General features: G+C 45.7%; 3 gene segments (V, D, J or C); all 3 read left to right on the top strand.

Annotated features, from left to right (window-relative positions):
- Positions 1–1980: 1980 nt before the first annotated feature.
- On the top strand, positions 1981–2696 carry LOC115644975. The segment is given in 2 exon segments: positions 1981–2026; positions 2146–2696. Coding segments are annotated over 2 exon segments (597 nt in total).
- Positions 2697–10592: 7896 nt separating this feature from the next.
- On the top strand, positions 10593–11854 carry LOC115645989. The segment is given in 2 exon segments: positions 10593–10856; positions 11322–11854. Coding segments are annotated over 2 exon segments (510 nt in total).
- A 2666-nt stretch (positions 11855–14520) lies between these two features.
- Positions 14521–15896, top strand: LOC115645991. The segment is given in 2 exon segments: positions 14521–14722; positions 15236–15896. Coding segments are annotated over 2 exon segments (459 nt in total).
- The last annotated feature ends 2065 nt before the right edge of the window (positions 15897–17961 follow it).

Below are 17961 nucleotides of genomic sequence, written 5' to 3'. Positions count from 1 at the left end.
GAGTCACACAAAACAACAATCCAATGACTTTTTTACAGATCTTCAACCCAAGTTGGGGCTCAGTAACCCTTATACCCCTTATCTCAGGGAGCTTTTATGCCACTTTCCTTGGTTGCCAGCAGGGGCAAATGGGAAAGCAGGCAAGCCTGCCTTCTACCCTGGGTTTTAATCCAGGAACCTTGTAGCAAGCAGCTATAGACAGTCTGTTCCTTCCAGCCAGCATTCATCCTTAATTCAGCCACCCGGTCCTACCCAGATGAGCATAATTCTAAATTAGGCCTGGCCCATGCTCCAGATGCAACTGAATGCAGTAATTGCTGTTTGGCAATGGCTCAGGTTAACTCTTTCTTTGCCAATGTGTGGTATACACTCCATCACATATGCTCTCTAATATCTCATAGTTATGTGCTTATATTGTATCTTTAAAATGAAACCTTGTGGCAACATTTTACCTACACATTTGAAGCAAAATTACATACCAGTAATTAAGGATACAAATGGCCTTTTTTGGAAGACAGGATAAAGTCAGTTTTTAATGTACACAAGCATGTGTTATATCTCAGTAGAGGGCAGCAATAGCACACAGTTGCACTGACAATGACCTGTTTGCATCCGCTCAACATTACATCATTTTCTTGAACACGGGCTGTAATGAAGGGCAGAATCTGGCCTAGAGAATAATGTCAGCTATAGGAATATCACTTTTGGAGGTACAGTAGAATCAATAGCTCATTAGAATTATGCCAAAATCTAATATTAGTTACATACAGGCAACACCAGTGACATTAGTGGTCTTGCACCTCTGTAAATGCAATCAGCATTTGGCCTATTGTGAATATTTCACAATAGGATCTCCTCTATCCTGTTACAGAACTTTCACAGACAGAGTGTGTATAGCAATATAATTCAAAACCAGCTAATGAAACAATAGCAAACTATTAATTTAGGTGAAAACAGTGTTAATCCTTGAGGCAACTCTGACTTTGGATGACACAAGAGTCAAATTAAGTACAAGAAAATGTGTTTAATAGATTATTGATTTGTTTTCCTTGACAACAATTCTATCAGATCTATAAACTTGGTGGGATTCCGAGTTACGACAGGATGAAAAATTCGTGAATAAATTCTCCCTAGGAATTGGGGCTTATTCCAAAGTTCTTTTAAATCAATTGATGAATTTCCCATTGACTTCAATGGACTTTGCATCAGACCCTTAGTGTTCTATTTTCATCACTGCTTGAAAAAGTTAGATCAGTTGCCTTTTTCATGCTGAGAGCATTATTCCTTAATCAAATCTGCTAATGTTTATGTTGAAAAACAAAAGAATCCAGAGAACCTCAGTACCTTTAACTCAGGGGTAGACAACCTACGGAATGTGTGCCAAAGGCGGCACACAAGCTGATTTTCAGTGGCACTCACACTGCCCGGGTTGTAGCCACTGGTCCAGGCGGCTCTGCATTTTGATTTAATTTTAAATGAAGCTTCTTAAACGTTTTAAAAACCTTATTTAATTTACACACAACAATAGTTATGTATTATAGACTTATAGAAAGAGACCTTCTAAAAATGTTAAATGTATTACTGGCACCTGAAACCTTAAATTAGAGTGAATAAATGAAGACTCGGCACACCACTTCTGAAAGGTTGCTTACCCCTGCTTTAACTATTGTTATAAAAATCTCATATTCTTTTTGAAAAAGTTCCAAAGAAGGAAGCAGTCAGAGAAGAGTTGTAGAATAGCATGAGGGAAACCAGGGCAGCTTAGGAGATGTTCCTATCTTAAAGTCCAGCCTTATGAACTTTTATACAGGGAAAACACAAATCTATATTGCTATGAAATAACTCATTGTCACTAGACATTTCTCACCCTCAGATCTGCCTATCAGTTGCTTCCTCTGCTCAAGTGACTCCTCCCTTCTTCTGAGATCTCATTCATATTCCTTTGTTTTTCAGCAGCAGGTTCATAATAACTTGGTGAGAATGTTACTATTGCAAGTTTTTCTTCTTGCTTCAGTACTTTGGTCTTGTAAGTTGCTTTTTTCCACCCTAAAATTCTACTCACAGGCACATTACTAAGCAATAATTGGAGATCCTCCATGTTTGTTCAATTTCAGATTAAATGGTATTTGTCTCTTTTCTCTGTAGATGGAGAGGCCCAAGTACTGGTACAATCTCAACTATCCATCACCAAAGCAGAAGATAGAACTGCACGAATTGACTGTCATGTTTCTGGCATAACCCTGAGTAATGCTTATATACACTGGTATCGACAGAGACCTGATGCAGCTCTGGAACGGATTCTCTATTTTTCATCAGGAACACCTGTCTTTGACCAGGATTCTGGGAAGGAAAAGTTTGAGGCAGATAAGCAGCTCTCCAAGTCGACATGTACCCTGACAGTAAAGAAAACAACAACGAGTGATTCAGCTACCTATTACTGTGCCGCTTGGGATCACACAGCATTAAAAGACCATTCACATTCTGTACAAAAACTTACTTTGTATTCTCAACTACAGTCTTTCAAATATATGAAACCACAGCTACCTCCTAATCCTGCTTCTTATGATAGAACCAGATGGAGAAACCCCTTACTGGTTTCTGCAACCAGAGATAAAAAGCAACAGAACTGTTGCTCTCACAAATTTTGCAAACAAGATCCCACCTGTGTCTGCCAAACAAACAATAAGATCACATAGTTGCACAGGACAGCTACATATTCCAGAGCACACAAAACTAGACTAGCAATGTTACAACACATGTTGACATTAGCAGAGCAGAAAGAGAGCAAAGATATGAACTATTTAATTAGCATTTGACCTGTGAAGAGCTTGTTAGTCCAGGAGATGCCTGCTCATAAAACCACAAAGTTCAGTTCTAAAGAACCATTTCATATTTAGTCTGTGATACCAGTTTGTTAGATGAGATTTAATATAAAAGTTACACTCTCCTGGAGCAGATATTTCTATTTAGCCATACATGTGAATCACCGCCCTGCACTTTGGGCAAGGAGGTCAGGAGGTTGTCTGGCTGACTGGGAATGGAGGGCAATGCTTTCTGGCTTGGGGAGGAGGGGAGATGTAAAACTGCTGGAAGAGCAGTCAGCCTGGTGGATGACTCACCACCTAGGAATGAGGGGTTTAAAAAGGTCTGCCTGGGCCTGGTCTCTCCCCAGGGCCGGCTCCAGGCATCAACTCAGCAGGCAGCTGCTTGGGGCGGCCAAGGGGAAGGGGCAGCACATCAGGCTCTTCGGCGGCAATTTGACCGTGGGTCCCTCAGTCCCTCTCAGAGGGAAGGACTTGCTGCCGAAGAAGAAAGTGGCGCGGTGGAGCTGCTGTCTATCGTGGGTTGGTTTTTTTTTTTGCTGCTTGGGACGGCAAAAACCCTGGAGCAGGCCCTGCTTCTCCCTTCATTCACTCGGAACAGGCTGGGCAGCGGGCACGAAGGCTTTGGTGCCTGGCTTGCTGCAGGACCCCTTCCCCATTTCAGGACATAAAAATGGCAGGAATTGCACACAGTGGTAGCAGGGAGTGGGCACAGGTTTCCTGCTCCATAGAACTCCCCACGTGGAATCAGTCTGGATAGTGAACAAGAACAGCAAGGGGGGGAGCAGCTCCTTCCCCGATTCAGACCATAGAAACAGGGTGGAGCTGGGACATAGTGGCAAGGGGCAGGAGAAACACCATGTGAGGCAGCCAGGAGGGAGCAAACAAAACAAAGAAAACCCTCCTACTCTCTGGGAAAGCAGTGGTTGGACTGCACTGGGGGATAGAAAGTGCATAGAGGACTGTTTCAGTCAAGGAGGCAGAAGGGGCAGAAGCTGGTAAGCAGTCTCAGAGTGGTTCCAGGAGGGACACAAAAAGAGGAAAGGAAGGGGTGCACAAAAGGGAAGGCTTAATTTTCCTTTTCCTCTGACACCAGTGGAACAGGGTAGCTAGAGGAGAACAGATTCACAAAGGGAGGTAGAGTTCTTTACAAGTGGTATAGGTACAGGAAGGAGAAGGAGCGGGGGAGCGGGCCCCTGCCATAGCAGGTGCAGTGTACATGAATGTTTAGGGAATCATGGTGCAGTTTTTCCCTGCTGTAGCCAGAACAGAACAGGACGGGAGGAATTTGCATCACCCTCCCTCCAGTTAGTTTCATTGCCACAGGAACCCAGAAAGCAATCAAATCACACACAAGGCGGATCCAGTGCAGTTGGTTGGCCCCAGGGCACCAGAGGCAGAGTCCATACAGCAGGGCAAGTGTCTGCGGGAGCGTGGGATAGTGCGCCAAAGTATCAAAGTCAGCCTATCAGGCTTGGGGAAAAGGGGGCACCAGATGCAGTTTTTGTTCACTCAACTGAGCTAGTGGTGTCTGACGGGGGGCCAGTTAGCATGCAGCTGATACAGTTAATTAAATGTATTGGGTATGAGGTTGTTTCCACAGCACTGCAGGCTATACAAAGAGGAAGAGGTCACGCAGATCCAGGACATCCCACTCAGGTGATTTCAGGAGCAACGGTAGCCGCACAGGGCAGGGATCACCATCCACAAACCCAGACAAATGCTGTTCATGGTAGGAAAACTTGGTGTAGGACAGTTGTCAGTGTGGTCCAGAGATCAGTGGCACCACGCACGTGGCACAGCTGTGAGAAAAGTTTTAATGAATTCATACAATTCCAGGAGCAGAAGGCCAGTCAGCAATGTGGCCCATTACAGAGGAACAGGTGCTGTGGCACGTGCTGTCATTGGCAACCCATCAACTGGCGTCCTCCACAATTTTGAATTGTCTTTCAGCCACTACATTTGTCAGTAGGCTAAATGGCTACCAGATCCCTGCAAGGGGTTTCTTAGTTCGAAGGTTTTTGGCAGGATGGTTGCATAGCGGTGGACTCAGGGAGGATTCCCGTCATCCTATCAGGGTTTCCATGCTCAGGGACCTCCTTCACATCCTCGGTGTCATATGTAATAGCACACAGGAGGTGATCCTATTCAGCGCAGCATTCTTGACAGCATTTTTTGGTGCTTTCAGAATCAGCTAGTGCCTGGGTCCAACAGGGATTCTACGGAAAAGGCTTTGGAATTTCGTGACACAAGCTGGCACAAGCATGCAGTGATATTGCACTTGCGAAGGTCAAAGACTGATCAAGTCTGCTAGGGTGCATTCATTGCCCTCTGGCAGGGTGGTGAGCCTTGGGTCTGCCCCTTTCAGGTGCTGAGGGCCTACATGGCAATACAGAGTAAGGGAGAAGGCCCCCTTTTTGTACATTGAGCCGGTAGTCCCCTCACGGCATATTAGTTGATTATCATGTCGAGATGGGGCTAATGAGGTTGGGGCTACCAGCTTATGAATTTGGTTCCCACTCATTCAGAATAGGGGTGACTACGGCAGCAGCACAGACAGGTATGGAAGCAGAGGCTATTCAGACAATCGGACTCTAGCAGTCTAATGCATATTGAACGTATGTAAGACCGCAGGTTGAAAAATCAACATTAATCGATTGTGTTCTCCATTCAGATACGGGACAGCCGGCTGTGCACACGAGGGTGTGGATCTGTGGGCACAGCATTGTGTTTTGGGTGCATAGGCACACGTCAAGGTTGCCCAAGGGCTCCCAGCTGGCATTTGGTGGCAAAGTATTACTCAGCTGGCACGCACGGAGGGGCATATTATGGAATCAACTGATACCACTGTTGTATGCTGTGCAGGCGCATCAGCGACCGCTGGATATATTGGTGATACATCTGGGAGAAAATGATCTAGGAACACTTAAAGGGGTAGAGTTAATGCTTCAAACTAGGAGGGGTAGAGTTAATGCTTCAAACTAGTTAATGCACATCCTAGCAATTTTTCCATGCGTTAACATTGTCTGGTTGTCCAGGGTGGACAAAACTAGGAAGTACGTGAACAGGGAAGTGGCCAAATTCTTGTTGCCCTTGGAGATGGGAGACAGACATATTCTATGAGGCATCGGAGTTATTTCAGAAGGTGGGGTGCACCTGTCTGACTCAGGTGCTGCCATATTTTTGGCTGATATAAAAGAGGTCATTGGGAGATGTCTGGGAACCCGGCTGGGTGTCAGGCAGAGGCACCCAACTTAATGGTCCATCTACTCTCTTCTTGGGCTCTCTAAAAGGAGAAAGAGGTTTCCAAGCCTCTCAAGGTGCTGCTGCCACTGTGGCAAGCTGGGATGCTGAGGCTGGTGTCTGGGGCTGGGGGAAGCAGACTCCACTGGGACTAGCAGACACAACAGTAGAAGGAGCATCAGTCTAGCCTCTGCCTTTCCCCGACCTGCCTTTAAAATCCCATACAGACCTTACACTTTGATAGGACGTGGGTGTCTCCAAGGCAGCAAAGACAGCTTGAATGCCCATCACTACAGGGAGGAGACCTCTAGTAGGGCTTAAAGCCTGCGGTTTTTGGCATAACCCAGTGAGTGTTAGTGGATATTAGGGGAACACACTCCATCCCTCTGAATACAACTGTATGAAACTAAAAAATAAAATAAGAATAATAAAGAGGAAAATTAAGAAAGGCGAGAGGCTGAGAATCAGATGACAAGCAATTGCTCTGTCTCGAGCTGCAGGCATCTGAGAAGGAACCATAGGGCAGCAGATCTTGCACCTCTTTATATGGCCTCCAAATCAGGACAATTTGCTTCTCTTCACAGGCCTGTGGGCACTGCTTTGCATTAACCGCTCAAGAGCGTGCAGGTGTGCAGACATCCTAAGATGCAACACCTCTGTGGACACATACGGCAGTGTTGGAGGGAAGGAGCATGGAGCGGGAGCTAGAGGTTTAAGAGAAGCTGCTAAGAGGTGGGGTTTTAGCATTTAGATTAGAGCACGGTGGGTGGTTTCAGCTGGGAGACAACAGTTGCAGCACTGAGTGGGTGGGGATGGAGGGGATGTTGCCGCAGAAGAAAGGGGAAATGAAGAGGGTGGTTTTTGCACTGGCTCTCTATTGACCACAGAGGGTGTAATCCCAGCTGCACGGAAGTCCATGGCAAAATGGCCATAGACTTGAATAGGGGCAGGTGTGATGCTTCCCAGGGGTACCCAGAGTTGTGAGGCACCTAACTACCCCTGCTCTGAGTCTGAGAAAGTCTTCTCTGTGCCTGCCATGGGCCATTTCCCCTACACCCCCAGCACTGCCTTCCAGACCTCCGCAGCACTCCCGCTCTCTTAACAGGTTAATGACAGGCACACCCCAACCCAGTCCCTTGGAGTGTCCAGCCACTGTTCCACTTAGGGTGACCAGATGTCCCTATAAAAATCAAGATAGTCCTGATTTTTGAGTCTTTTTCTTATATAAGTTCCTATTACCCCCCACCCCATCCCGATTTTTCACACTTGCTGTCTGGTCACCCTACTTCCTCTGGACACTCACAGAATTCACAGATCTGCTACTGCCAAAGGAATAGCACAGTTATTGTCAGTTACACCTCAGGATCACCACTCTGCTCAACACACAGCTCTGAGATATAAACTTTTTGTTCTTCTTGTAACCAGAAGAAAGAACAGAGATTGAGAAGCAAGTAGAATTGATGGGAACAAATAATTTCATACAAAATAAAATCATTCTAGGACCCAGACTGACGTAACTAGTTATTGTCATGAGTAAAAAGAGGATTCCTTGGCCCTCACACTGCCGCAGCGCACAACCCAGCTATTTACATCATGCACTTCGAGATGGGTTTGCTTTTCACTGGTTAAATTCATCAAAAGCTCAAGAACCAAATCATTTGCATTTAAAAACACCAGTATCAATTCTGACTGCTCAAGGCAAGCTTTTGCTGGATAATCCAATCAATCAAGGATGACAATAAATTGTTGCTTAACAAATAAAGCAACATTGTTGCATGGAATAGAAAAAAAACACAACAACAACAGATGCATGTGATTATGAGAACTGAATACAACTAAAGTTATGTTTGTCAGTCAGACATTAACAAAATTATAACCAGCACCATCCTCTGTGCAAGCTCCGCTATGCTCTCTGCTGGTCACATGGGCAACCAGTTTAGCTGCTTATGGGAGTCAAAGTGATTGGAATGGACTTGATGCAAATAAGCAAGCAGCAGTGTATTATACAAAACAAACACCTCTTAGTCTGTATTCTTGCAAAATATAAAGTTTTGCTCTAGTCACATGGAACACTGAATTTTAAAAATCAAACTTCATTTAAAACAAAGCAGCAGGGACAGGAATTCTAGGCTGTAACAAATTCTCAACTCAAGTTCAAATGAACACAGTAAAGCTTTTCTGGGTATTTGGACTCTGTCTCCCCAAAAGTACAGATCTTGAATAATTACCCATATCCAGACCCCATGCAGACACACCCTGTATTCTTGTTGTGTGCACCTGTTGGTCAGCAGCATTTAAAACAAGCCAGTCTCTCCTCAGTTTGTCAAGAAGCCAACATTTTAAATCACTGAAAGGGAAGAATGAGTGAGAAACACACACACAATATGGACAGTTTTCTGTGATTAAAGGGGATGCAGTTGCAATGAATGCAAATTCTACAAAGCTGAAATCATTCCGGAACGAAATACTGTATGTTTGGATTCTCAGCATGAGAAATCCTGATGAAACAAAGTTCCTAGGCAGTTTTAACAGTATCAATGAAAGGGTTAACAGATAGAAGTACACACAGTTTCAGTCCATCCACAGACACCAAGAACTAGCGATGCAGAGAACTACAGAGGGGTTTGGAGACCATGGAAAGTGGAACCTTCAGAGGTTGGATTGCCCAATTGAATAATTCTGTCACAAGGAGTGAGGCTCTGAGGGCTGATGAGGTAGTCAGAGCTGTGGCACCAGTTTTGCTTTCCCAGGCCCCTGAAATACATTGAGTTTGCCTGAAAATAGTAATAATGCGAAAGATCCACTGTTCCTTCAAAGCAGAGCTGTGATCCCTGAATAAGGCGATAGCCTTGCCTTGGCTTCACATCTCACAGGAGCATTGACTACAAAAGTTGATGATCAGCAATTCCACACACAAGAGGATCCACTCCATCAATTCGCACCATTCTGGTGCCATAGCTGGCTCTGAGGATTCCCCTTGTGTAAGAACTACCCCTGGGTGGCAAAGCACCAACATGGCAGGTCTGCACTGCCACCACCACCACCTCCTCCCCACTTTGCCTGATGAGGAAGCTCCTGGGAGAAAGTAGGCATGGCAGGGGCACCCTGGGCCCAGCTATCCCCAGCAGCTGGAAGACCCTTGGGGGCCATGGAACAGTGGGCCAAATTCTGGTCAACATAATATAATTTTCTTGAACATGTGGTGTAATGAAGGGCAGAATCTGGCCTCAAGAATAATGTCAGCTGCAGGAATCTCACTGTTGGATGTATACTAGAATCATCAGCTCATTAGAATTATGTCAAATTCTGACACCAGTTACATACAGGCAATGCCAGAGCCAGCAGTGGCCTCACACCTCTGTAAATGTGATCAGCATATAGCCTATAGTGGTCTGTGCATATTTCGCAGTATGATCTCCTCTATCCTGGTACAGCACTTTCACAACACTGGAATTACAAACTTCATTCTTTGTGTACTTTCCTGGCATCAACTGTGCACTGAAAAAAAAAATCACCTCTTTTATGGTTTTTAAAAAAACAATCACTGAAGAGTGATTGATACAATGTAACGTCACAGAAAATTGTCACCTACAGCTATCGAAACCACTGTTCTTCCAGCTTCAGTACTAGACTATTCATACTGATACCCAAGAGTTTTACTTGTTTATCACCACGAGGGGGTACCAGAAGCTTGAATTTCTATTTAGATAACCTGAGCTGTTACTTTGTTCCATCTTCAAGCTTGAATTAGGTGCAACATTTATCATCATGGAGGCAGGGGTCATCTATGCAGACACATAGAGCTAATTAAGTTAAATGATAGAAGCAAATACAGTGTTGATATACAGTAAATGGCTATTGAGACCTGCAGGCAAAAAAGTATATTACTCAGTGCACAGTACCACACATTATAGCAAGCCACCTTGGAAAACAGATATGCATATTAAAACATACACCAGAAATCAAATCATACTGTTTTCCCTTAGCAATTTTGCAGTGAATAGCTACCAGCAAACAGCTGATTTGGTTTAAAAGAGGAACTGTCAAGGTGAAAAAGAAATATCTCAAATCACCATTTTATAATAATGGAAGTACTCAAATTGGAATCGGACAAGGACACTAGGGTCCCCATCTTCCAGGTTTATGGGTGTCTAACATGAATTTAAATTAATTGGAGTTAGGCACAGAAATACTTTCTGCATAGGACATAGGCTCCTATTCTTATGGGATCTTTAATGATGGGAAGTTAACATGACTTTTGTCTTACACTTACAAAAAAAGGAAGCAGTTGAGCAGCTAGTGATCTTCCCAAGAAGGGATGAGTTTGTGTTTTATTTCCAATGACAGCACCTCCTGCCTGTTTTGATGGAGGGATCTGGTGCGGAGTTTGAGAGTTGGACATGGTTTCACCCTTCCCCAGTTTTACTGACTAAGAATTATTTTAACATTATGATCAAGACATATGACTGTGTAGTTCTCTAGTGCAGGGTGAAGAGAATGCAGAGGGGAGTTTGCTTTGGTTAGTGGCTCACACATTGGGCTGACACGTGTCTCCTCTCACACTCTTAAATAAATTGTAAACTCTTTGATATGGTGAGAACAGCAGCACTTCATCTCTTCTGCTCAGGACTGGGCAGCCTGCTCCCACCTTTTTCTTTCAGCATTTGAGTATTTGTCATTCAAGACTGAGCAGCATTGACTTCTTGTGTTTTTATTTCTCCTCAGGAGCCAGAGCAATTCCAGGAGACATGGTGGGGTTTCTGGAATTTCTCGTCGCTTGCCTCTTGCCAGGTAAGTTTGTTGAAATCAGTTCTGTTTATTATTTGTGGTTATTTATGCAGAATTGTGGGATTGGATCTCCAGAGTTACAACAGTTTTATTCCAGGGCAACTCTAGTGAAAGCAATGGAGTAAGACTGGAGTCTCAGAATCCCTGAGTGTGTATGGAACTTTACAGATAATCCACAGACCAGAGGCCCAGTTCTTGTGCAGTCACTGACACCTTTGCCTGGGAGACAAAAAACCTTGAGATCAGAATTGTCCTCTCACTCACACCTCTGGCAGAAATTACACATTTCCCTCACTATGCATACTTCTAAATGAACATGCAAGGTGAAAGGCAGCAGAGAAGCAACCCCAGTGTCCCTTCAGTCTAAGCAGCATGGACTCTGCATAGAGCAACATTACTCCTCCGTGTAGATGGATTATTTCTAGTAGCCGTTTCCTCATTGCTCCTTATCCTCCTTTTGCCTTCCAGCTGTGCTGTGGGCCATTCACCTGGAGCAGCTACCAATCTCCATCACAAAGAAGTCACATGTGGGCAGCAGTGCTGAATTCACCTGCAAAGTGACTGGCGGATCAGACTCTACCTATATCCACTGGTACCGAGCCCCAACTGGAGGGGCACTGCAGAGGCTGCTCTATCTTTCCTACTCCAAGCCTGACCCCAGCTGGGAGGCTGGCTTCTCCAGCAAGAAACTCACCGCCCATTTTCAAGACCGTAGCATCTGCAAACTGTTGGTGCACAAGCTGGAAAATGCAGACACCGGCCACTATTACTGTGCCACATGGGATTATACACAGTGCAGCAAACCTCCTGGAGCCCTGCACAAAAAAACCCAACAACAACAAAACCACACATACCACAGCCTGGGGGCTGGGCTCCGCTTTCATGTTACTGGTGCAGCAGAGCTGAGTGAGCATCACCCTCAGCCCACTCTATAGATCAGAAAGTTGGCCACCCTAACACCACTTTCTTGCCCCTTCTGAGGCCCTGCCCCCACTCACTCCATTCCCCTTCCCTTCCTGGTTCGCTGTCCCCCACTCTCACTCACTTTCATCAGGCTGCAGCAGGGGATTGGGTTGCAGGAGGGAGTGAGGGTTGCATCTGTGGGTGCAGGCTCTGGGTTGGGCCATGGATGAGGTGTTTGGGGTGCAGGAGGGGGCTCAGGCCTGGGGCAGAGGTTCAGGAGAGAGATCAGGGTTTAGGCTCTGGCTGGGTGAGGCTTACCTCAGGTGGTTCCAGGCCAGCAAGGCTAAAGCAGGTTCCCTGCCTACCTTGGATCAGCATGGCTCTTGGAAGAGGCCAGCAAGTCTGGCTACTAGGCAGAGAAGGGCTTCTGGTCAATGGGAGCTGGAGAGCTGGCGCTCAGGACAGAGGTAGCACACAGAGCCCCCGTGGCTGTCCCTGCGCCTAGGAGCTGCAGGGAGATGCTGGCCGCTGCCGGGAGCTGCGTGGGTCCAGGGTATGCAGGGACCTGCCTTAGCCCTTCTGCGCTGCTGACCAGACTTTTAATGGCCCGGTCAGCATTGCTGACCAGAGCCGCTGGGGTCCCTTTTCAACAGGGTGTTCCAGTTGAAAACCGAATGCCTGGCAACCTTATCTATAGGGCAGACAGCCTCTCAAACACACACCCTAGCCAATAGAGTAGACTGATTCCTGCCCCAACTCCACCCACCCATGCTGATGCCCCTTCATCCCAGGAAGTGGGAGAAGGAGCTTTCCTAGTGCATGGCACTGGACCCACTTCCCCAGCATCTGCCTAGCAATACTGGCTCCATCTTTAAAGGCAGGACAAGCAATTGCCTTGTGATGAATTTTTAGCAATGACTGGAGCACTAACCAGGGTGCAGGAGTTTTTGTACCACACTGTTTAACCCTGTTCAAACCAGCTCTAAATCATGCAGTGTAAAAACACCTGCATCCACTGTGTTCTAGCTCTGCTATCGCTGTCACCATCCCTGGATCTGCAACATAGCTAGCCACATGAACAATGGTAGAGAAAGGTACAGAAAGGTGCTGATTGAACCCTCTCAGTATAATGCTCTTATCTCCCTCTAGCCATGGTTGGGCAACGGAGAGAGGTTGAATAGCCTGCTACAGCCTTGGCTAACACTGCTGGCTCTTTGAGCTCATGCTTTCAATCCCTGCTTCCGACAACCCACTCAGGGACATGGCATTACACTAACACAGACAAGGCCTTAGAACCAGTTTTGCCCCAGCTTCACACTCAGCAGTGGTGGGTGCACTAGTACACACAGGATGCAGGAATTCTCTCGCCATGGCAGCAGCAGTCAAGTGTAGACAACAAAACATAACAGAACTAACTTTACTGCACATTATACACACCCAGAGAAACTCTCAATGGATTAATGCAAGAGAAGCAGTACAATTCCTGACAACTTTCAAGCTCTTCAAACCAAACAAGAGAAGCGCATTGACATTTCCAGGAAGTCACAGGGAGCTTCCTTGCCACTTATCAAATCCCTAATGAGCAGGTTGGCTGCACATCCATTTTATATTACATTGGTAATTCACTGATCTTACTCTATTCTCTATATTGTAGCTATTTTTGATCTAATCTGTGTAAGTAGCAAACTATCTGAATAAGGCATTCCTAAAATGTCCATCACCAGGGTATCTGAGCACTGAACCAGTAATGTGGACTCTGACAGCACTAAGAGGACATCAAAGTGAGGTCTGCTTTTTACATCTCCCAGTTTCTATGAAGCTTTATTTGCTTCTCTTTCTTTGCATTTGTATCTGTTGAATGCCCAGGTGCTTGCCATTGTTTCTTTCTCAGGAAACTTTTTTATCTAGTTACATTTTTAAAATGTAAACATAGTAATATTATCTCTATTGAGGTAGCACCCAAACTGAAGGAGACCTCTTTGTGCTAGGAACTGTACAATCATGTGATAAAAATACCCCCTGCTCTAAGAGATTAACAAATGATGTATTCATGTTTATTTGATTCCATATGAAGGATGAAGAGGGATATAACATTCTTATTAGACAGTAATTGAATTGTTTGGGGGCAGGAACCAGGCCATTTTGCACATCTGAACCCCACCTAGGACAGTGGGACCCTAATCCTGATTAGGAACTTCGGTTTCCACTATAATAGTAAAATGATTATTTGCATGGATTTAGGGCCTACAGGCCCCAACTGAGAGGGGTCCCACTGTGCTAGATGTTCTAGACCACACAGAGATGGTCCCCGCCTCTAAGAGGTTATATCTAACTAGACAAGACATAAAAAGAAATGATAGTTCTCATTTTACAGATTGAGGACAGGAGATTATGGGCCAGATTTTCAAGAAGAGCTGAGCACTTCTCCCTCCAGCAAAAATCGACACAAGCAGAGGGTTCTCTGCACCTCTGAAAGTCAAGCTCTTGGTAACTTGCCTATGGTCATGCATGGCATTTGTGGCATTGCTGTGAATTCAGTTCAGACCTTCCAAATCCTAGTTTAGTGCCTTAACACAGGGCATTAATGGTGGGAAAGTGCATTACAATTTGCTACATGGATCTCAGAGGTATTTAGTCTCCTAACTTCCACTGAAATCATCCTAATCACTGAATTAGGATCTGGACCTAAGAGCCTAAAGTGGTTAGTGGCTCTCTCGCACGCACAAACAAACGCACACAGTCTCCCTACTCCCCCCACCCCCAACCCAACAGGAAACCAGCCAGTACAGCAAGAACAGCAGCAATATCCTCATTTCTTGCTTTCTTCAGTCAGGACTGGGTAACAGTTTTTCTTTTGACAAAATTCAGCACCTTTAACTTCAATAACTTTCCTTCCTGAAAAGGTGCAGCAAGTTAAGGAGACATGGTGGGATGTCTGGAAGCTCTCTTTGCTTGTTTCTTCCCTGGTAAGTTTACTGGACACATTAACTGTAGTTAATGATTTTATTCTGTATTTATTGTTAACAAAAAAAATACAACATTTGCCTGAATCCCAAGTCCAATGTAACAACTTGATGGTGGTGCAATCCCAGTGAAGCCAATGGCATTGCACTGAAATAAAACTGGGGTTCTGAAATGGAGAAATCAGAATCCATAATCCTGGATGATTCCTCACAGATAAAGGGTCTGATTGTTCACTGCCCTGTATCTTGTGTAATTGTTTGCACCATCCTTGCCCAGGTGTAAACAGAAATTGATCATTCACTCACACTAGAGATAGGGACTTTACCCATTTTCCCCTCACATTTACAGAGACATAAATGGCTACACAAGCTGCAAGGCAATGGATAATTGAACCCGTATACCTTCCTCAAGAACTTCCAGCTTGCAAGGCCATGCACATGTTACTGCTCTCTGAAAAGGGGAATGTATTTAGGTGCTGTCTCCTCATGGATGCTTTCTCTCTTTTTGCCTTCCAGCTGTTCTATGGGCCATTCACCTGGAGCAGGAGCAGATCTCTGTCACAAAGCAGCCACTTCAAGGCAGCTTTGCAAAAGTCACTTGCAAAGTGTTTGGTGGATCAGACTCTACCTACATCCACTGGTACCGAGCCCGAGCTGGAGAGGCCCCACAGAGGCTGCTATACCTCATTCTCTCTGGGTCAGACTTAAAGCGAGAGGCAGGCTTCTCCAGTGACAAATTCTCAGCCTATGCAACACAAAGCATCTCTAACTTGTTGGTGCACAAACTGGAAGAGACAGATAGCGGCTGCTATTACTGTGCCACATGGGATTTTACACAGTGCCACAAGCTTCCTGCAACCCTGAACAAAAACCACCACAGCTCGGTGTGTGGGGCTCAACTCTCATATTACTGCTGCAGCAGAGCAGGCTGAGCCCTAGGTCCTACCCAGGCACGGCAGCCTACAGAACAGGCATAGCCTCAATTCCACAAACCACGGCCAGTGTGAACTCCTGTTCGGCCAGCCCAAGTTGTGCAGGGATTTGCCTCAGCCAGGGAAGTGGGAGTTTACCTACTGGGTGGCGCAAAGGTGACATCCAGTGACTGCCTATCAGTGCTAGCTCCATCTCTAAAGGCAGAACAAGGCCTGGTCTACACTAGAGTTTATGTAGATTTTAGCAGTGTTAAATCAAATTAACCCTGCACCAGTCCACACAACGAAGCCATTTTTGCCGACATAAAGAGCTCTTAAAATCAATTTCTGTACTCTTCCCTGATAAGGGGAGTAGCGCTGAAATCGACATTGCCATTTCGAATTAGGGTTAGTGTGGCAGCAATTCAACACTATTGGCCTCTGGGAGCTATTCCACAGTGCACCATTGTGACCGCAATCTGAACTTGGATGCACTGGCCAGGTAGACAGGAAAAGCCCCGCAAACTTTTCAATTTTATTTCCTGTTTGCCCAGTGTGGAGTGCTTATCAGCACAGGTGACCATGCAGTCCCAGAATCAAAAAAGAGGTCCAGCATGGACCATACGGGAGTTACTGAATCTGATCTCTGTATGGGGAGATGAATTTGTTCTATCAGAACTCCATTCCAAAAGACGAAATGCCAAAACATTTGAAAAAATCTTCAAGGCTATGATGGACAGAGGCCACAACAGGGACTCAACACAGTGCTGCGTGAAATTTAAGGAGCTGAGACAAGCATACCAGAAAGCCAAAGAATCAAATGGACACTCACAGAGGGAGGGGCGACTGACGACTGTAGCTATCCCACAGTTCCCACACTCTCCAAAAACTATTTGAATACTGGATTGAGCTCCCAATGCCTGAAGGGTCAAAGACATTGTCGTGGGTGATTTAGGGTATATGTCATCATTCCTCCCCCTCGCCCCCGTGAAAGCAAAGGCAAAAAAATAGTTTCTTGCCTTTTCCTTTTTTCACTGTCACCATATGTCTACTGGATGCTGCTGGCAGAAGCAGTGCTGCAGCGCTACACAGCAGCATCCCCTTTGCCTTGGCTTGCAGATGGTGCAGTATGACTAGTATCTGTCATCGTCATCCCATGGGTGCGTCTGGCTGGCCTTGGTGAGTTCAGTCACGGGCACCTGGACAAAAATGGGAATGACTCCAGGTCATTCTCTTCTTTAAATTTTGTGTAATGGAGATTCAGTTATCCCTGGAATATCATGCCAGCTGGAGGCTTCTGCCTCAGGCTGCTCTCCCAGTAGGCAGCACTGCACAGTCACATCTACCCCAGCCTACCCCTTGCTCCCATGGCTCACAATCAGATACTTAGACCTCTACATTTTGCTGCAAATAAAAAAATTAAGCTCCTGTTTAGAACTGTCCCCTAACATACATTTCCTGGGACATTTTGTATTTTACCAGTGTCAACCAAAGGCCCGCACACAAATAGAGATTCAGTCCTGCCTGTGCTTCTATCCTAGTGCTTGTCACAGATACCTATTTTCAGCTATAGGCTGAGCAAGTGCAGAATGGTGGTTTACTTTACTTCGCTGTACCCAACTGCCCTCCCCTCCCCGCTTTGATCTCTGCTTGCAGAGGCAATAAGTCAGTGTTGTTTCAAATTCATGCATTCTTTATTACTTCATCACACAAATGGGGAGATAACTGCCACTGTAGCTTGGGAGGGGTGGGGGAGGAGAGAAGCAATGGGTGGAGTTGTTGTAGGGGCACTCCCTAGAATGGCATGCAGCTCATCATTTATGTGGGATGCTGGGACTCTGACCCGGAGCGGCCGTTTGCCTCTCTGGTTCTTTAGTAGGCTTGCCTGATTGTCTAATGGAGAGTCAGTCCTGCCTAGACTAAACTTACAGAAGAGAACGACCTGGGGAGTCATTCCCATTTTTGTCCAGGCACCCCCGGATGACCTCATCGAGGCCAGCCAGGAGCACCCATGACAGCAGCAAATGGTACAATATGACTGGTAACCGTCATTGTCAACTTGCAAAGCAGCAGATGGTACAATAGGGCTGGTAACCATCTTTGCTAACTTGCAAAGGTAAGGGGATGCTGCTGTGTAGTGTGGTAGTATCACATCTGTTGGCAGCATCCAGTAGACATACGGTGACAGTGAAAAAAGGCTGAATGGGCTCCATGGCTGCTGTGCTATGGCGTCTGCCCAGACAATCCAGAGAAAAGGGAGCGAAATAATTGTCTACCGTTGCATTCATGGAGGGAGGATTGACTGACGACATTTACCCATAACCATCGGCA

The sequence above is a fragment of the Gopherus evgoodei genome, chromosome 2 (assembly GCF_007399415.2).
Source record: "Gopherus evgoodei ecotype Sinaloan lineage chromosome 2, rGopEvg1_v1.p, whole genome shotgun sequence".
In the NCBI taxonomy this organism is placed as follows: domain Eukaryota; kingdom Metazoa; phylum Chordata; order Testudines; family Testudinidae; genus Gopherus; species Gopherus evgoodei.
Note: the sequence above shows the minus strand (reverse complement) of the source record. Positions and strands in the feature narration are given on the sequence as shown.